Here is a 20,331-nt window from a genome sequence, read left to right as displayed (position 1 = left end):
CTTGCTGATGGAAGGAGATTTTCACTCAAAATCTCTCGATACATGGCCCCATTAATTCTTTCCTTTACACAGATCAGTCGTCCTGGTCCATTTGCAGAAAAAAAGCCCCAAAGCATGATGTTTCCAACCTCATGCTGCACAGTGGGTATGGTGTTCTTCGGATGCAATTCAGTATTCTTTCTCCTCCAAACACGAGAACCTGTGTTTCTACCAAAAAGTTCTATTTTGGTTTCATCTGACCATAACACATTCTCCCAGTCCTCTTCTGGATCATCCAAATGCTCTCTAGCCAACCGCAGACGGGCCTGGACGGGTACTTTCTTCAGTAGAGGGACACGTCTGGCAGTGCAGGATTTGAGTCCCTGGCGGCGCATTGTGTTACTGATAGTAGCCTTTGTTACTGTGGTCCCAGCTCTCTGTAGGTCATTCACTAGGTCCCCCCGTGTGGTTCTGGGATTTTTGCTCACCGCTCTTGCTATCATTTTGACGCCACGGGGTGAGATCTTGCATGGAGCCCCAGATCGAGGGAGATTATCAGTGGTCTTGGATGTCTTCCATTTTCTAATAATTGCTCCCACAGTTGATTTCTTTACACCAAGCGTTTTACCTATTGCAGATTCAGTCTTCCCAGCCTGGTGCAACTCTACAATTTTGTCTCTGGTTTCCTTCGACACCTCTTTGGTCTTGGCCATAGTGGAGTTTGGAGTGTGACTGACTAACTTGTGGACAGGTGTCTTTTATACCGATAATGAGTTAAAACAGGTGCCATTAATACAGGTAACGAGTGGAGCCTCGTTAGACCTGTTAGAAGAAGTTTGACCGCTTTGACAGCCAGAAATCTTGCTTGTTTGTAAGTGACTAAATACTTATTTTCCACTCTAATTTGTAAATAAATTCTTTAAAAATCAAACAATGTGACTTTGTGCTTTTTTTTTCCCACATTCTGTCTCTCATGGTTGAGGTTTACCCATGTTGACAATTACAGGTCTCTCTAATCTTTTCAAGTAGGAGAACTTGCGCGATTGGTGGTTGACTAAATACTCATTTGCCTCACTGTATGTAGTTACCAAAATTTTCCTCTAGAATAGTGTGTGTTAACTCAATGGCTCCCATTGACGGCACTCGACGACCAATCCATTTAGACTGGGAGGGGCGAAAGAATGTTCGTTCATTCAAAACTAGAGCATTCAGTCACTCTTTACAATTTTAAGGCCATTTACAGGTCACTTTTTCATTTTATGGCATTTACACGTCGCTTCCTGTTGCGTTTGAGTCACTGCCTATTCATTTGTGAGATTATCGGGTCACTGGGGCATTTTATGCCCAAAATCAACAAGAGGTGACCCATGAAATGCCCCATAATCAACAGGACGTGACTAAAATCAACAGGACCTGAAATGCCCCAAAATTACCTCGTTGCCTGGCATTGGCTGCCACTGACAGCCTTAGACGTTCAATCAATTTGGATTGGATTGGACTGGATGTCTACTAATGATAAACTCATTCCAGTTTACAGCAGAAGCTTTTTTTTTCTGTTTATTAGTTGTTTTGTAGAATATCTCAGGAGGATTTCCTGAGCAATGTATCGATAATCGTTGTATCGCCATATCGTGAGATCGTTATCGATTACCCCCAACAACAGTATGTAACTCATTGGCATTGATAAATATAGGTATCCAATTTATTTAAAGTGGGAAGATTCACAGTGAATGCTCTAGTTTCAGTGTCATTATGCCGATGCATTTTGACTTAGAGTGCCCTATTAAGGGTTAAAAGGAGTTATACAATACTTTTTAACCAATGTAACTGACATCTCGATATTGCCCAACTCTCAAAAACTCAAAAATCTGACACCGAAATCAAACCGATACCGATATATACGGTCGTAGACTTAACAAATTATGGCTAATTCCAGACAATTTATTGTCAATGAGTTATTCTCAGAATGCATTTTGCTGGGCCTTCGCACAGATTTGTGTATTTTATTACTTTTCTTAGTGACTATTTTTTCTGGTAACTTAGTAGTAATCTGTAATGAGTTTATAATTCATTATTTTTCAATATTTTATTGTTAATTTAATTTTTACACCATTAATGCAAATGGTCTGCTCACATATCAAACCACAGGCATCTTCGTTTGGAAACATCAAATGGTCAAAAGCATAACTGCTGTGCTAAGCTGTGACCAGCCCATGTACAAAAGCAGAAGGCTTATACATTCACTTTCAAAAAAACATGTATATTGGACTATAATAAGGATACCCCGATCCGATCACGTGATTGGAAATTGGGCCAATCGCGCCATTTTTCAGAAGATCGGAATCAGGTGAAAAGTTTCGGGTTTTTAATTTTAAAAACATTTATGTGTTTCTGCTTCATGCTCGTACAGCCTCTCACTCTTAACGATGATTGACAGACGTTGAAGCTTTGATCTTCGATCAGAGAAGCTTGGGAGCGCTACCATCAAAGGCGACGAATGTGTCAATCATCATTTAGCTATGCTGTGTCAACTCATTGTGTGTATGTAAGTAGGCTGCGGTTCTCACTAGCGTGAGCGGATTTTAGTGGACTCACTCAATGAAGCATTTAATAAAGACAAACATTTCCCTATGTTATTCTTGTTTAAAAATAATTCACATTATGAGTGCAGCACAGTGGAACAGTAACATGTTTAAAACTTTTTTATTTTTGATTTTTGAACAAAACTTTTTTATGGTATCAGATTGGGACTCATATCGGCAGATTCTCAAAATCAGGTGACTTAGACTTGGGTGCAAAAATATGTAATCAGGACATCCCCAGCCTATAACCGATAAAGAAAATTAGATGTCGATTTTATCTGATATAATTTTAAAATGCTTTTACAACAATAACTATATGCTAATATGCAACTCTAGTTAAAAGTAAAATTTAACAATTGATATTCATGCCATTTTGCAACTCTCTCTGTCAATACCATTTCTATGACACTCAAAAACCATGATTTCATGTTAACGCTGTAAAACTATCTCACCGGCCTCAATTCGCCTAAGAACGGAAACATTGAGACTTCTGCTATGGTAGAAAATCTGAATTCTAACTTGGATCAGCCACAAACCCGTTCATGTCAGATTGTAGTTAAATATTCCATTTATTCCGTTAAATGCAGGCCAAAACAGGCGATGTGTCAAAATCACCTTGCAAAAGTGTGTCCCCTTCGCTGCCTTTCAGCTGCAATGATTCACAACCACATTGTATCATATTTCATATGAGTGTCCATACACCCCATTAGGTACGTCCGTGCAATGACGCAGCCCTCCCACTCTTTCTTTTGCATCTTCTATTCATTCCCTTCTCACACAACTATCAATCAACAGCTTCCCCACTTGACCTAGTTTCCGCATCCTTCTTAAAGCCATAAAGCATGTCGGCCATCGAAAAGTGGGCGTTTACTCAATGGAGGTTGTTGGTGTTGTCTTGGTAACAACATCCTAGGATGGATGAACACTTAATGAGCATGTCTTGACGCTCATTCTGAAAGACAGTTTTTGTCCACAAGTTTGAATCTCTCAGCAGGAGGCAGCGAGGGATATTGATTGCAATTGCGCAGCTGTCACGGGAGGATGAAGTGAGATTGAGCGAGGATGGATGTGCATAAAAAGAGGGAAGGGGAGACAGAATAGGTTGGATGAAGTTGAGTGTGAGAAGTAATCCAGAGTGCTGTAGTGAGATGGACAAGAAAAACCATTTCACATCAGATCATGATGACATTCATCCTAGCATGTCCGTTTCATATCTTTTTCCATGTCTACAGCCATGAGCCCCTAATTAATTTACTGGCCACCCACTGTCTAAAATTCTTTGGATTCTAATAACTGTGCTGGTATTAGTCTGTGCATATTAAACCTAAACTAACCTTAGATTTAACACAATAAACAACAGGATGTCAGTCATTTCTTTCCTGTTTTCATGCACAAATCACATATTTTTTCCTTAAATGTTTTTATTATATTCATGTCTCAAACATGCAGCAAAGGAGCCAATTGCGGCCCACGAGAAAATATTTTTTGGCCCCAATTTGACACGTTTCGACACATAGTATTAATGTCGCCTGCATGTATTTTGCCGTGGGCAATAAAAAATATATATGTCAATACATTTTAAAGGAATGGAATTATTCAAAGGATTCATTTTAGGGGGGAAAAACAGGTACCGTAATTTCCCAAATATAACACACACTTTTTTCCCCCAAAATCAACTTGTAAAATCATGGTGCGCATTATAAACGGGTATATGGATGGAGACAGAAAGTAAAGTAAATGTAAATAATACCTTTAACTCATTTGCTCCCAAAAACGTATAAATACGTTCTATTTTTAATTGTTTCAGTGTCCCAAAAACGTATTCATACGTCTTTTATGTTTTTTTTTTTCACAATAGATATTTCTGAGTTCTGATGCAACTTTGCTCCAAAGCACAACGCTCAAAATCCATTTTAAAGCAATAAAACTGGCCACTGGAGGGCAGGAGCGCATTTGGTAAGAACTCATATCGGCCCATGAAAGGAAGTGAATGAAGACAAATAGTCAGGAAACGGAAGTTGGTAGAAGTAAGAAGCGTGAGAAAAATGTGGCGAACAATGTAAAACACAAGGCACATGCCCCACACAAGTTCCCTAGGTGAATTCTGTTATGAGGTAGTGGTCACTACACAGGTTCCCCCCGTGGCGATAGCCACGGCCACAAAAGCGTCATCTCTCAGTTCAATAGTTTAGTTATGTGTAAATAAATTGTAACTTTGCTATCAAAAGCTCTATTTGTCTTGTTGTTTATATTATTTTGTAGAAGGAAAACATTATCAGGTGTTTGAGATGTCACAAAAGCAAAATAATAGCTGTGTTAAAGTCAAAGTTATGTTTGAAATGTATGCTGCCATGCTGCCTGTGCACGCGCCGTCTGCCACGGCGGTCAACTACATAGCCTGGCTAGTGGCGACCTATCAGGATGCATTGCTAACAGTAAAGGAGCCGGCGAGATACAACAAATGGCTGCATTTGCTCACAGGAGATACAGCCATTACTTCACATATCCGTCCAGTAAAGATGACAAAAATATCTCAGTGCGTTGCAAACTCTGCGCTGGCTCAGAAAGACTGTCGACCGCTATATACTCGACATCCAATTCAACAAGGAACCACTTGGAATTACAGCACAAGGTGTCGCGAAAAAAAAAAAGCCAACAGGTAACGAGACAGCCTGCTCTTCTACAGTTTGTAACCAGCCTTCATAATATGTGTAATTATGTACAATTTATAGTTAGAGTTTGTAATCATAGGCAGAGTTTTACATTTGTGGGACTGGGGGGAGAAGCATGTTGAAGACTGAAACGAAAGTCAAACGTTTGGACACACATTATGCGTTTTACATATTTTCACTACTATTATATATTCTCACTGAAGACATCAAAACTATGAACGAACATGTGGAATGGCAAAAAAAAGTGAAATAACTGTAAACAGGTTTTGTGTTCTACATTCTTCAAAGTATCCACCTTTGAGGTGTCTCCAAACTTTTGGCGAATATTGTATATGTATACACATCTTGACACTGTTCGAGTTCAATCAACTGTTCAAGTTGTTGTTGGCAGACTTTTAAAGCTTAGGTTGAAAGAAATTCTAAATATCCATCTTGCCTCCTCTGGTGTAGTTTTGGCTAAGCAAAGCAAAGGATAGTCTCCAAGGTGCAAGTCACGTGATCTGTTCGAAAAATGATTTTGACCCATTATGAAAACTTTACGTTGTAGGATTTTTGTTCATTTCATTAATTTTTGTTGTTTGTTTTACTGCTTTACAACTTTTAGAAACAACATTTTAACGGCTAGGTCTTTATTTCAAAGGGGAAGTTCAGAATTTTTTACATTAGGCTTTATCTTGGAGTCAGCGGGGGTTTAATTAGTCGTTGGAGTTGATTTCAACTAATTTTGTGCAGTTTGTCAGTTAGTTGTTAGTTTTAGGGCTCCGGAATGGCTAAGCAAGGGCGAGTCATTGGTGGTCAACTAACTAAACCCCCGCTAACTCAAAGATGAAGCCTTATGTGAAAAACTCAATTACACGCGATGACATTTTTCTGTTATTTTTATGTTGAGGCAGCAAAAGGGGAAAAAAATGGTAAAAAGTAACTGATAAGTTACTTTTAAAGTAACTTAGTTACTTTGATAATAAAGTAATCGTAAAGTAACTAGATTACTTTTTTGAGGTGTAATCAGTAATCAGTAATTAAATTACTTTTTTTATGTAATCCGTGACAACACTGGTACTGGCCAATATAATACAAGAGTATAAAGACATCCTGAAATTAAATTTTTTTTAGTTTTATGCGCCCCCTTGTGAAAAATTTCTGTAGGCACCACTGATCTAATGCAAAGCACAGCCATGCATCATTCACTTTACAATGCCAACATGCCCACCTTCCATGTAGAATTGGAACAGTCCAAAAGTACACTAGCACAAAGGACAGTGGCTTCTACTCCTTTTTCATTCTTGCAAAGTTGCACACATGTAGCGTACAGTAAATCAATACAGAGCATGCATCCCCAACCTATATCTCTATTTGCACAGCCCTCACAGTCCTACATACAATCTAAACATTTAAACTGAAAGTCACGCGCACGCCTACACACGACATTGGCATCACATTAAGTGCATCCATTGAGCAGCGGGTGGCTACAGGGAATGTGAGGCCGGGATTCACCTTATGAGATGAACAGGAGCCCTTGAGAGTTGAAAGGAGAAAAGAAATACTATACAGTATATAATAAATATGTAAGACACACATATGCCAACATATGATTAGTTCAGCCTGCGCTCTACGCTTATATTTGTTTGTACGTTTGGCTTGACAAGACGTGCCTTATCGTATCTTTCGTAAGTAATTGACAATATACTGCACTGCATGAATTATATATTGAGATAAGAATATATGGAATTATTTATGGCCCGTACTGTATGTCACATGCAATATTTAATATACCCTGTCAATGCAGCTCGGTTCTAACATTGTCTCACACAACATTATGGAGGGAATAGCCTACTGCGCTTTAATGACTTGACATCTTGTAGAGGGTTACCTTGCAGCATGAATAGACAAAAGGTTGCACGAGTTCGTGTTTAACACAAATTTTCAAGCCAGAATAAATACAAAAACAATGTTCACTTATTAAATAAAGACATGAAAAAGCCTTTGAAGATCTGTTGGCGCAGTCTACTGGCCAGCAAGCCATAATTGCATAGGCTAAAATGTATTCCTGTGCACTAATGCAAGTTTGCAGTCTTGGGTACTGTCGATGTGCATGAGAGAGATCATTTTTGTGATATGAAAAAAATCCACCTCCCATACAATTGTCATGAAGCAATTGTGTAAGCAAATAGACAACATTGAAAGTTTGTAACAGGCTTTAAACAAGTTTATTTTCATGGTGAAATCGATCAGCTTTATATTGACTTAAATGTCAATTGCTGTTTCGCAGCCTGCCTCCAGTGACAAACGTTGGAACTTAGGCTGTTTGGTTAATCGATTTTGAACCGAAACGGACTTTTCTGGGTAAAACGATGTTAAAAGCATTCAAATTGGTACGTTCAATTTACAGAACCGCACCATTTTGGTTTATTTAAGCCGCCGTAGTTTCCTGTGCAGTTCCGCTTTCTCCCACGAGAGTGCGCCGTCTTAAACAACATGAACAACAACAACCATGGCTACTGGCGATTTTGCTAATTTTGCCCAGCCAGCTTTGGACACAAATTTCATAACGCAGTGAGTAAGTGTCTTATGTCACTATTTACTTTAATTATTGTTGTATATGTTGAAGGATTGCAGTGGATTGTCAAAAAAATGCATGCAGCCTTGAAACATTTCCTCATTTATTTCGTCTACACACTTTCATGTACAACACAAAGACAGACAGTAATATAGCGCCACATCTGGCTGAGTGTATATTGCACAGTACCACAAGTATGAAAGTAATAGTATATGAGTGTGCGTTTCTGTCTCTGTCTTTTTTTCCTGTTAAGATTGCTGCTTCTCCATTACAGTAACTAAAACATGCCATGTTGTTTTTTGTTTTAATACAATACCATATTTTGGCTGAAGGCATAGGTCTACATTTGAAAATTGAATCAATATGCACAATGTTCATTGGCCCATTATTGTGTTTGACCTGCTGTCTTTTGTAAAGATGAGGTGCTCATAAACATCATTCTGTTTTTTTACCTTCGCTGAGGTGCATATTTGTGTTTGTTTAGACAAGGTGATTGGCACCTTGCATATTGTTACTATTGAGTGACAATTTTGCACTAATCATTAATTTATGTAAGTAAAGAGAAAAATGTGACAGCACATCACCCTGAGGCTGGCTGCCTACCTTCTTCACCTGACTGACTTGATTGACTGGCAAGCTAGCTGGTTGGCACACTGACTTGCTGTAAGACTATTTGGTTTACAGACTGACAAACGGACTAGCTTTTCTCATGTTTGATTTTGTTAGAAATGGTATATGCACTTTATTCTTTCATTATCACTTGAATTAAGATCAGAGATGGAGTCTGCTGTATAAATGAAATGCTCCTAATAGTTGTGGTGGCTACCACTACAATTTAGTGTTTTAAGATTTAGTTAATTATTTATGTGATTTTTGGGGGGGACATGTAGTTTTTAATGGGTACACTCTTTAGTTAATAATTGTCTGAATGCTTACTATTCTATTTGCCAATTTGAGGTAACGACCACAGCTGTGTAAGATCTGGCACCTACCATTACAAAGGGGGGATATTTAAGTTGATTTAATTGTGATTGTTTGGAGTAAAGTTTTCACTGTTTGTTTAAATTCACATTAGTTAATTATTGTTTGAATATAGGTATATTTTCCATCTCTTGTCGTTTTATTAAGTTGAGAATGTTTGGTTAATTTGTCATACCTCCTTCAGGTGGTCGTTAGTCGAGTCCGCCCTGATTTAAATGGCCACAGAGATGTGTGATGTGGCCTCTTTTATGTTGGGCACAAGATATTTTGTTATATTTGTTTTCTTTTGTGACTTTATTGAATTGAATTTTCACCTAAGTTGAAACACCAGTGTCCTCGTGTATGTTTGGTCCATTACAATCATAAAGGATTGTTATGTGTTAAATTCACTGGCACTTTCAGTAAAAGTACTAAGAATTTTACTAAAAATAGTAAGATTTTTTAAAACCAACTTTTGAGTGTTATAAGGGGCCAGAATCAGAGTTGATTTAATGGGAAAAATCAGCTAGAAGTGACAAGCATATGCTCTAAAATTAACGGAAAGTGACCCTGCAGTTACCAACCAGCACAGCAAAGCATCCCTTTTTTCTCCAGAAATTGCTTAAATGCTGTAATATCCTATTATTTTATAAATGATATATTTTTAATTAAATATATAAATTTAAAATAAAATATAAATGAAATAATTACAAACATGGAATAATAATAAATTTGTTAAATGGCCAAAAATGGTTATGAGTTAGGTATTGTAAGTAAGCATTGTTAGTGCTTTGTTGTTTTTGTTTCATTGCCATTATCTTATAGGACTCTTGTGATTACGATTATGGGGTGCTTACTGTAAACATTATGATAATAGTGCTACACATACAGGAGTGCTTGGAGTTCATTGTCATACATCTACTGACGCAATAAAGCCGTTAAGTGTTGCAGCCCGTTGATGGACTGCAAAGGCTTGTTCTGTTTAGTATTCATGAGCTACCTAAATGGCTGCATCCCCCGATGACCAGGCGCGGGGTAAACATACGGAGATGGAGATTTGTCATAACAAGCTGGAAAAATGATGATGATGTGTTCAGCAAATAGTGCATAATACAACATTAAACCAGTCTAATGGAGGCATTTTGTTTGCATACAGGGTTCTATTAAATATGAACAAGAGAGTTGAAATGTGTTTACACATTCTCAAGTATTGTATCAGTCGTATTGAAAAGATAAAAGGGTTGTTATGTGCGTGTATATATGTCATTCTACATGCGTGAGTGTAAATGTGACCCGTGTGTAATTATTTGCGTGATTTCATTGCTTTATTAGGCTGAAAATTCCGCAGCAATGTTTTGTCCCAGTAAATCTTGGGAACTATTACTGTGTAATTACAGTTGACAGAATAATATCAGAACTTTATTGCCAACAGTGACATTTATTAATAAATAACTAATGAATTCATCTGTAAAACCTGTTAGAGGTAAGTTGTAGACCGCCTGAAAAAAGAACTCCCAATTACTTCTTCACCGTGACAATGGGGTACGGAATCCGCATCACTGCAGACACTTTACAAATCTGTCTGCCGATTTACTATCATCCATCCATCCACACACCAATCTAGCTAACATTTTTACATCCATTGATCTAACCAAAAATCCATTAATCCATCCAGGCAACCACATACCCACCAATATGTACATTGATCCATTTATCTTTCCAGCAATGAAGGACTCAATCAATTACCAACTATCCATCTCCACAGCACAGAAAGCCATTTATATTATGTACTATGCAGCAATGCCTGGTGGTAGGGCAACAGCAAAGAGCTGGGATGGGTTGTCGCCATTGCGCTTCCAACCTTATCACCAGATGTGGTTATAATGCTGTAAATTTTTTGAATACTTTGTATATTTCTTTGTAGCACAATACACAACACAGAGAGGCATGAAAAACATAACAACCCGCTAAGCTTTGGTATGGTTGGAAACCCTGCTTTGGTATGGCCACTTTTCTACACACAATCAGTGTTGTTTTCGTCAACTTTAACTACAACGAAAATATTTCGCCGACGAACAATTCTGTCATGACAATGACGAGACGATAACGAGCTAAAATCGTGTCTTGGGAGACTAAAACATAGCGACAAGAATGCCGGTTTTCGTGTGACGAAACGAGAACGAGACGAAAATGCGCAATAGTTTCTGTCACATGTTCACAATGTGTGACCTTTTATAGGTAGTTAGCCTGCATCGTAGCAGTGTCTGGTTTTGTCATTCGTGTCTCCCCGTTGCTTGTTTTGAGACACACACTGATAGATTTGTCTTCTTTTCTTGCCAAGAAAGAATATGCAATGTTACTTTAGCCTTTAAAGGTCTGTGCTGAGTGATCATTCACACACCAAATGTAACTTGTAGCATTAGCATAGCATTGACGTTAGCATTAGGCTATTGCTAACGACGAGCATCCTCTTAAACTGACTTTTTTTTTTTTACATAGTTAGTAGCGTCCAGTCTGGGTATAATTAATTGAAAATAATGTACTGTTTTCCTGCTGAGTGTGTAGCATATAGACATATTTGTCTATCAAACACAACAGTTCTTTTGGCTTAAAATACAGCAGTTTCTTTTCAAGAGTGGTGCAAGAGCAGAAACTGCTTTTTCAGTCTTGTCTGCCGCCATATATACTGTGTATATACTGTATATATATATATATATATATATATATATATATATATATATATACACAGTGGGGAGAACAAGTATTTGATACACAGTCAATGGGAAAACCCATTGGCACGTCTCATCTTCAATGCCCTTGCTGATGGAAGGAGATTTTCACTCAAAATCTCTCGATACATGGCCCCATTCATTTCAGTATTCTTTCTCCTCCAAACACGAAAACCTGTGTTTCTACCAAAAAGTTCTATTTTGGTTTTATCTGACCATAACACATTCTCCCAGTCCTCTTCTGGATCATCCAAATGCTCTCTAGCCAACCGCAGACGGGCCTGGACGTGTACTTTCTTCAGCAGGAGGACACGTCTGGCAGTGCAGGACTTGAGTCCCTGGCGGCGCATTGTGTTACTGATAGTAGCCTTTGTTACTGTGGTTCCAGCTCTCTGTAGGTCATTCACTAGGTCCCCCCGTGTGGTTCTGGGATTTTTGCTCACCGTTCTTGTTATCATTTTGATGCCACGGGGCGAGATCTTGCATGGAGCCCAAGATCGAGGGAGATTATCTGTGGTCTTGTATGTCTTCCGTTTTCTAATAATTGCTCCCACAGTTGATTTCTTTACACCAAGCGTTTTACCTATTGCAGATTCAGTCTTCCCAGCCTGGTGCAGGTCTACAATCTTGTCTCTGGTGTCCTTCCACAGCTCTTTGGTCTTGGCCATAGTGGAGTTTGGAGTGTGACTGACTGAGATTGTGGACAGGTGTCTTTTATACCGATAATGAGTTAAACCAGGTGCCATTAATACAGGTAACGAGTGGAGCCTCGTTAGACCTCGCTAGAAGAAATTAGACCTCTTTGACAGCCAGAAATCTTGCTTGTTTGTAGGTGACCAAATACTTATTTTCCACTCTAAATTGGAAATAAATTCTTTAAAAATCAAACAATGTGATTTTCTGTGTTTTTTTCCTAATTCTGTCTCTCATGGTTGAGGTTTACCCATGTTGACAATTACAGGCCTCTCTAATCTTTTCAAGTAGGAAAACTTGCACAATTGGTGGTTGAGTAAATACTTATTTGCTCCACTGTATATATATGAATATTTTTTTCCTCAATATTTTGCACTGTTTGTCTACTGTATATAACCTGTTTTGACCATGTTATGTGTAAAGGCCAAAAACACCTTTGACCATACCTGCTGTTTGTGTTGAATTGTCAAACATAAAACTACTTAGTTTTTCTGTTGAATCTTTATCCAAACAAGAGCAATAAATGTCATCAAGCTTCAAAGTGGTTCGTCGAGCATGTTTTGTTGTCAATTGGACATCAATATTAATTTTTTTTTTTTTTTTTTAACAAAACATTTGGGTATTTTTGGGTGTTTTTGGGTCCAAAATGTTGATTATAATTTTTCAGTGAAGAAAACAACAGTTTGGACATGAAGGTTATGGTGTCCTGAACAAAAAGGGACCCAAAACCAGGCCATTGTGAACAACTTTTTCTTTGAAATATAAAGGCAGAATCAAGGGCATGCAAATCCGGACAAAATAGACTCAGGTGTTAAAGGGTTAAAAGGGCTGCCAAAAACAACACTGCACACTACTTAACTAATTTGCTCCATTAACGACAATAGACGTCCAATCCAATTTAAATGGGAGGGTTGGCAGCTATCAGAAGCTGCCAGCTAAATATATTTGCACAGAAAAATGAACACTTACTGAATATAACCACCATTTAAAACTGCACTTTATGTTTACAAAGGTTATCTTTGTCCAGTGAATGATTCTATTGCTATCAATGGAAATGAAACCTGATCCCTGCCAGTTCAACTAGATTGGACGTCTATCCCTGTCAGTGTGTGAGTGCATAAGACGTACCACTTTGGGCTTGAATGGCGGCTGAATCTCCTTATTCTGAAGACGTTCCCAGTCAATACGCCTGAAGAAAGCATGTTCTCTGACATCCCGCTCTCCTTCAGGGCCGCATCCCAGACGCTTGGACGGATGTTTGGTCATTAACTGTTAATGCACAGAATAATAAATCGGACAAGGAGTCAAAACAAGTGGGTCACATTTGCGATTTTACATCATATGAGTAGTAGTAATGTGTGGGTTTCGTTTTTTTTTTTTTTTAAGTGTGTCTTCAGTATTTTTTCACTAATGTGTTCCTTAATGTGATTCCAATGCTTTTCTAGGTCAGTAAATAACAACACAGAAGTGCTCGAAAAAAAGTGACATAATTGTGCCTTTTTTTTTTTTTTTAACTCTCTGGACTTGTTTTGCCTTTAGAGAACTGCTGCCACTTTTAATCAGAACAAAAATGGCTCGTTGTTGTGGGGTTTTTGGATGAAAAATGTTATTATACTAGAAGGGATATGAGCAACAACAAAAATCTGGTCATTGGTAAATTATGCACCACAGGCTGCATCAAAAATGGAAACATCCTGAACTGTAGTTCTCAAACTTTCTGTACAAAGTTACAGCTCAAAGAAATTCGTAAGTTAAACTAATTTTACAAATTATATAAAAATCAAAAGGGGTTTGAATATCAAATTATTTTAACTCATAATAACGTTTATCTTTTAAGATCTACCTGTCTTTCTATCCATGGATCTCTTTAACAGTAAACCCATCCATATATAGCAGAGCTACCATTGAAATCCAGCAAAAAAACAAAAACAAAAAAATCAACGTATTTCTGGATCAATTAGCTTCAAATCATGATGTTGTTCACACAACCCGAGACATTATGTTCCATTTTACTGCATGCATGACTTGCATTGACCCACTGTACTGTTTCGTTCCCTCCTGAGACTCATGGCCCAATACATTCACACACTGTAGATTAAATAAATATCGGAAATAAACAATGCATTCATAAATCCATAATACTAATATTCAACATGCCAGATTCATGCAACCAGTGAAATTATTCGTGATTGTCTGCACTAAGTGTAACATTGAGTGATCGCAGATTTTTTGCATCTGAAAAATTGGTGCAAGACAGTATTTCTGTAACCATGGTGAGACGTGAGAGCGAGAATAGATTTTTACAGTCCGTGGTTATTTACTTAAAATGCCAGAAACAAAAATGTTTATTAACATTTCAAAAACCAGAAGCCATTCATTTGCGAATGTGATTGCATCTTAGTTTACATATTTAAATGTTCAGATATTAAGATTTGAATGAGGCTAAGTAACATGCTTTTTCTCTCAAATATATTGTTATAATCATTTGTTTCAGATGTACTGTAATTATTTTCTGTATAAAAATTAATTTGGTGTTCAAAAAGTCTTTTTTTCAAACTTGAGGCTTGATAAAGAGGGGGTCGTCTTATAATCAGGGCCGTCTTATATTTGGGCCAATACGGTATTATTTTTATTTGTTTTTTTTTGTATTTTTTTGCGTTTTCATTGTTTGATTATTTTTTTAGGAAGAATAAAGCCTGTTGAGTAACTTGTAACCTGTTGAGTTTTTATAAAACTGAATATTTCAATCCAGACGGAACAGGCACACTTTAAATATATTAAAATTATATAGGCACCTTTGAGTGAACTTCAATTAAAACTCGAGTTCTCAAAGCCAGGCCGAGTGTCCTCTTTTTTGGAAATCAAAATATGGTCACCCTAACTTAGATCCTTATTTATTTATTTACATCATTTGAGGCTAAGCTCTGGCGCTAGTTGAGCCAAAGAATGAAGTAAACTAAACTAAATCCCGTATTATCATTTTTAGCACGCCGAAACTGCTGGTGTCCGATGCGCGCATGAACTTAGCCTCAAACGATATAAAAAAATAAATAAATGAGGATCTTAGAAAAGAACAACTGGCTAACTTTCATAGCAACAGTCCGCTAGCTTAAATGCTATATAATGCTTATGTTTACCAGATTGTTTTTGGTGCGCGCCAGATAGTTTAAATTGATTTTATTTCTGTCGATGTTCCTTTAGGGGCCCTGGAAAAATTAGACAAAGATAAACATATTTTGAGATGACTAAAATATGACTACGGCTAATAAGTATTATTGTCCAAAAGACAAAGACGAAATTTAAAAGGGCTGCCAAAAACAACACTGATCCACATGTGACCAAAGTAGCTTTCAAAATTAGTTTAATCCCCACAAAAAAATTGAACTGGGAAGTATGTTTTTTTTAAATGACCAAAACGAATTTGCATCCTGCACATGAACTGAAATGAATGAATAAATAAATATAATTTTCTTAAGTAATGGCGTGTTTCTTTGGTGTATTAAACCTTAAACCTTCTTTCGCAGCAGACGAATCCATCTCTTTACGTAACCACACAAAAGTGTATAAACAGAAACATGCCATTGATGGTATAGCAAACCTTTCACTCACCCCTTTGCAGATAGAAACAGCTTCTTTGGACAAAGACTTTGGGTAGGACACATTGTGCTCCATAATGGACTGGAACAACTCGTCTTCATCCTCTCCATCAAAAGGAGGCTACGGAGAGAACAAGCGTGATGTTGTTGTGAGTTGGTGTTTCATCCATTATCACGTAATGGATGAATAGGTGGTTGCATTTCTGAGACCACAAACAACATTTTTTAAGTGCTTTGTGGTATGAAGGGGATCAGACCGAAGAATTTTTCAGATTACAAATATAGCAAGAGCGACCACATTTCTGAAAGCTCTGCAGTAGGAATGTTAATAATAGATGAAAAGTAATTTGATATAACATGAAGAATTTTGGCCTTTGTGGTCAATTGATTGTATTTTTTAATAGTTATAGCGTAAATGACAGAAATTAACATTCATTGCAAAAAAGTTTCCCGACAAAAGAGCATTCTAGGCAAAGGTAGTGGAAAAATGCGCATGTAGCTTTCCTTTTTGGGTGGTTATCATCAGTAACGCTAATGTGGATGTCGCCACAGTTCAGGAAATGAATTATTTGTCATTTACACTTCACTAAGCCTGCCTGCGTCCTGCGTCATGACCCCTTTACCCAGTTTCACATGCATTCAGAAGAGGGGACATCTCAGGTAAAAAGTTATGTTTTGGGGGATTGAATGTATTCCTTTGGTAGTGCAAGTTTAAATTATACCACAGGGGTGTTCAGTTATGTTTGAAACAACTTGCTAGTTTTTCCGTGATATTTTTTTGTCCTGAGCTCGAGCAAAAGTTGGACTACTGAGCGCTAAACGATGGGCACAAACATCAAAACAAGCCGCTGGTCAAAAAATTGTCAAAAGAGCCAATTGTTTGCTTCTAGATGTTTATTGTCATTCCCAGTTTAAGTGTAAAGATACAAAAAATGAGAATTGAACATACCGTAACCAGTGTTGTTAATCTTACTTTAAAAAAGTAATTAATTATAGTTACACATTACTTCTCCCAAAAAGTAATTGCGTTAGTAACTCAGTTACCTGAATGTAAGAGTAATTAGTTACTTGGCAAAGTAACTAGTGATAATTTTCATGTTTTTTTTTTTTTTTTCCCCCAAAAAAAAAACAAACAAAAAAAAACAGGTCAAAATGTTAAGTTTAAAGGCTTTTTGGGACAATTGGCCCGAGCCCAATTCTTTACCCTCCACTTACCTCACACAGGGGTATTGCGATAACTAGATAGTAACCTTTGCTATGTGTGGAAGTCATTTAATGTTGTGAATCAACCGTTTAAGTTGTTAAAATTGCTCCCGTTATTGCATTAGTTCCCTTCTGTCTACTTTCAACATGTGTCAGTTTTAAAACTGTTCCATCATTTAAAGATAGATTTAAGTCAAGATTTTGCCGATTTAGGAGCATTTTAGATAAAAAAGTTACTTGTTTCGCTAGGAAGGTTCTTTACAACAGGGCCTTCCTGAGAGGTCTACTGCTTTAAGATGGCGGCTGTTTACTAACGCATGTAGTCCTTAAAACATGTTGCCAATGCAGCCGTGTCTGTCATTTGCATCTAGTTCTATAATATGTGATATTTACCACATCACGTGGGCGTAGTTTGTAGGCTATCTGCTACAGTCAGGTATTATTGAAGCCACCTAGCATCGCGTTTGCAACGGCGTCTTCTCCACTCCTGCTTTTTTTTATTCAACCAACTTAGTAACGCATAGTAACGCGCACCTCAGTAACGGTAACGGCGTTGCCAAGATGAGAATAGTAATTAATTAGATTACTCACCACTGAAAAAAATAATGCCGTTATATTCTAACGCTGTTATTAACAACACTGACCGTAACAATATCCTACGAAAGTTCATTTGAGCATGAAATTATAATGCACAACCATTTTTAAGTTTCTATACCTAATTAAATTATGGAATACAGTTTGTTTTTGCCCCCAATTAAGCTCCTAATTGTTTTTCTTTGATTATTCTTATTATTTTAAATGTTCATAGTGCATAACTCATTAGCTGCCATTGGCGGCACTAGATGTCCATGTAAATGGCTTGGACATTTAGCACTGTCAATTGTAGCCAATGAGTTAAATGCCCTATAAAGGCTAAAGATAATGTATATGAGTTACAAACAGAATGGGAGAAATTAAACTTTTAAGTAACTTGTGCGTGTGCAGGTTGTGGCAGTGGGAACTCACCTGTCCAGCTAACATTTCATATAGAAGAACACCATAGGCCCACCAGTCAACAGAGCGTCCATAAGGCTGATATGCAATAATCTGTGAAGAAAAGAAAATAAATGTGACTAAAATAACTATAGTTATGAACGTGCATCAGAAAATCTGACATGTAAATGACAATGTACCATTGTTCTTAACTGAACAACAATGGTAAGGCAACAATTATCCAATATTGGCATTTTTTTGTATGTTTTTATGTCATCGGGCGGAGTTGCAGTAGAATGGAAGGAGTTGGTAGAAGGTTTTGGTATTGTGCAGATGAGCAAGGTATTACTCGTGTCGCGTTCGAGAACTGCACGGATTTCTAGCCATCGGCCACCTTGCTTTCCGTGACCATGTGGACCCAAACACATCTTCTGTACATAATTTGATTAAACTCGCCAAGTTTCAATATTAGGGCTGTCAAACAATTAAAATTTTTAATCGAGTTAATTACAGCTTAAAAATTAATTAATCGTAATTAATCGCAATTCAAACCATCTATAAAATATACCATATTTTTCTGTAAATTATTGTTGGAATGGAAAGATAAGATGCAAGACGGATATATACATTCAACATACGGTACATAAGCACTGTATTTGTTTCTTATTCCAATAAATCAACAAGATGGCATTAACATTATTAAAATTCTCTTAAAGCGATCCATGGATAGAAAGGCTTGTAGTTCTTCAAAGATAAATGTTAGTACAAGTTATAGAAATTTTATATTAAAACCCCTCTTAATGTTTTTGTTTTATTAAAATTTGTAAAATTTTCAATCAAAAAATAAACTAGTAGCTCACCATTGTTGATATCAATAATTACACCATGCTCACTCATTGTGCTGAAAACCCATAAAATCAGTTGGACCTAAGCGCCAGCAGAGGGCGCCAAACACCAAAAGACAAGTAACAAGCGGATATTACTCTGTACTATCATTTTAATCTGTTTGAGCGGGGCATGTGCGTTAATTGCGTCAAATATTTTAACGTGATTAATTTTAAAAAATTACTTACCGCCCACTAATGCGATCATTTTGACAGTCCTAGTCAATATACATAAAAGTGTCCTTTCCATTTCGGCCATATATGACGACCGTCAATCCTCCCCCTGTGTTTTTTCCAACACATTGTCGAGTACAGCAAGGTGGCTGATGGCTAGAAATCCGAGCAGTTCTTGATGATGCGCCATGATGCCAAGCAAGCTTAAACGCCATCTCCAAACGAAACACCCGTCACTTCAAAACAAGTTGATGGACTATTTTTTTCACCTTTGTGAAAACACAGAAAAAGGGCAACTTTTTTGAGAAAAACTACAAAGGTAAATGAAAAAGCCCTGAAAGCCAGTTACCTTGTTGCTGAACGTGTTGCTAAATCAAAAAAGAGACATTAATATTACCTGCCTGCAAAGTCAGTGTGAGCGAGACGCTCGGCCCCGATGCGGTTAAAGACATTGCTAAAGTCCGCTTGTCTGAAAATTCTAAGCTTTTCTAGCCTTCTGCTATAGAAAATAAAAATAGAGAAAGACTGAAAGCTGTCTTTCTTCAGTTCCTGCCAGGAATAGGCTTCATCTAAACGGGTTCAAGTTTCACACTGAGTAACCGCAATTTTCGGACTATTAGCCGCTAATTTTTTCCATCATTTTGAATCCTGCGGCTTATGGTCCAGTGCGGCTAATTTGTTTTTTTTATTTAGGTTGATAGGTAACATTTTATTTGAGAACAGCCTCATAAAACTGGCATAAGACAGACAGACCGAAGACACGACACTATTATGGGCATTATTGAATGCTTATGACAGATGTCATTAAGTGTTGAAAATTGTGTGACTAACTATTTACAGTGGGGAGAACAAGTATTTGATACACTGCCAATGGGTTTTCCCATTGTCAGTGTATCAAATACTTGTTCTCCCCACTGTATATCCAGCTTGGATATTTTATATCCATTCAAAAGTGAGATAATTTGTCGGATAACACTAAATGACATCTGTTATAATCATTCAGTAACACTCAGGACAGTGTCATGCCATAATTATGATTGTCTAATGGCAGTCTTATGGCGCCACTGTCATATAAAGTTTTACCAAATACCATAACTTGCAATTAATGAAACAGCTGGAACAGTAACTGAAGAAATAATTGGCACAGAACATGAATTTTGATTGTTATTTACTGTCTGTAGCGCTGCAATGCATGCTAAGAGGCATTTTGGACAACAACAGTGTTGACAGCAGGTGGCAGCAGAGGTTGACTGTTTGCCCCTCAAGGGAGCAGTGATGGCCAAATGAAGGTTCTTGAAGCAATGAAGCTTTGCAGCCATTTGGTTCAAAG

The 20,331-nt window shown here is 37.4% G+C and overlaps 1 protein-coding gene across 1 annotated transcript in view; it reads right to left on the bottom strand.

The window, feature by feature from the left end:
- Window positions 1-20,331, bottom strand: part of LOC130920291 (protein kinase C alpha type) — a 294,714-nt gene that overhangs the window by 28,815 nt on the left and 245,568 nt on the right. Inside the window, exons 14-16 of the mRNA XM_057843391.1 lie at window positions 17,977-18,057; window positions 15,782-15,889; window positions 13,301-13,441 (exon numbers count right to left, since the gene is read on the bottom strand). Of these exons, the coding sequence (XP_057699374.1) occupies window positions 13,301-13,441; window positions 15,782-15,889; window positions 17,977-18,057 (330 nt within the window). The remainder of the gene's footprint in view (window positions 1-13,300; window positions 13,442-15,781; window positions 15,890-17,976; window positions 18,058-20,331) is intronic.

The sequence above is a fragment of the Corythoichthys intestinalis genome, chromosome 8 (assembly GCF_030265065.1).
Source record: "Corythoichthys intestinalis isolate RoL2023-P3 chromosome 8, ASM3026506v1, whole genome shotgun sequence".
Taxonomy (NCBI): domain Eukaryota; kingdom Metazoa; phylum Chordata; class Actinopteri; order Syngnathiformes; family Syngnathidae; genus Corythoichthys; species Corythoichthys intestinalis.
Note: the sequence above shows the minus strand (reverse complement) of the source record. Positions and strands in the feature narration are given on the sequence as shown.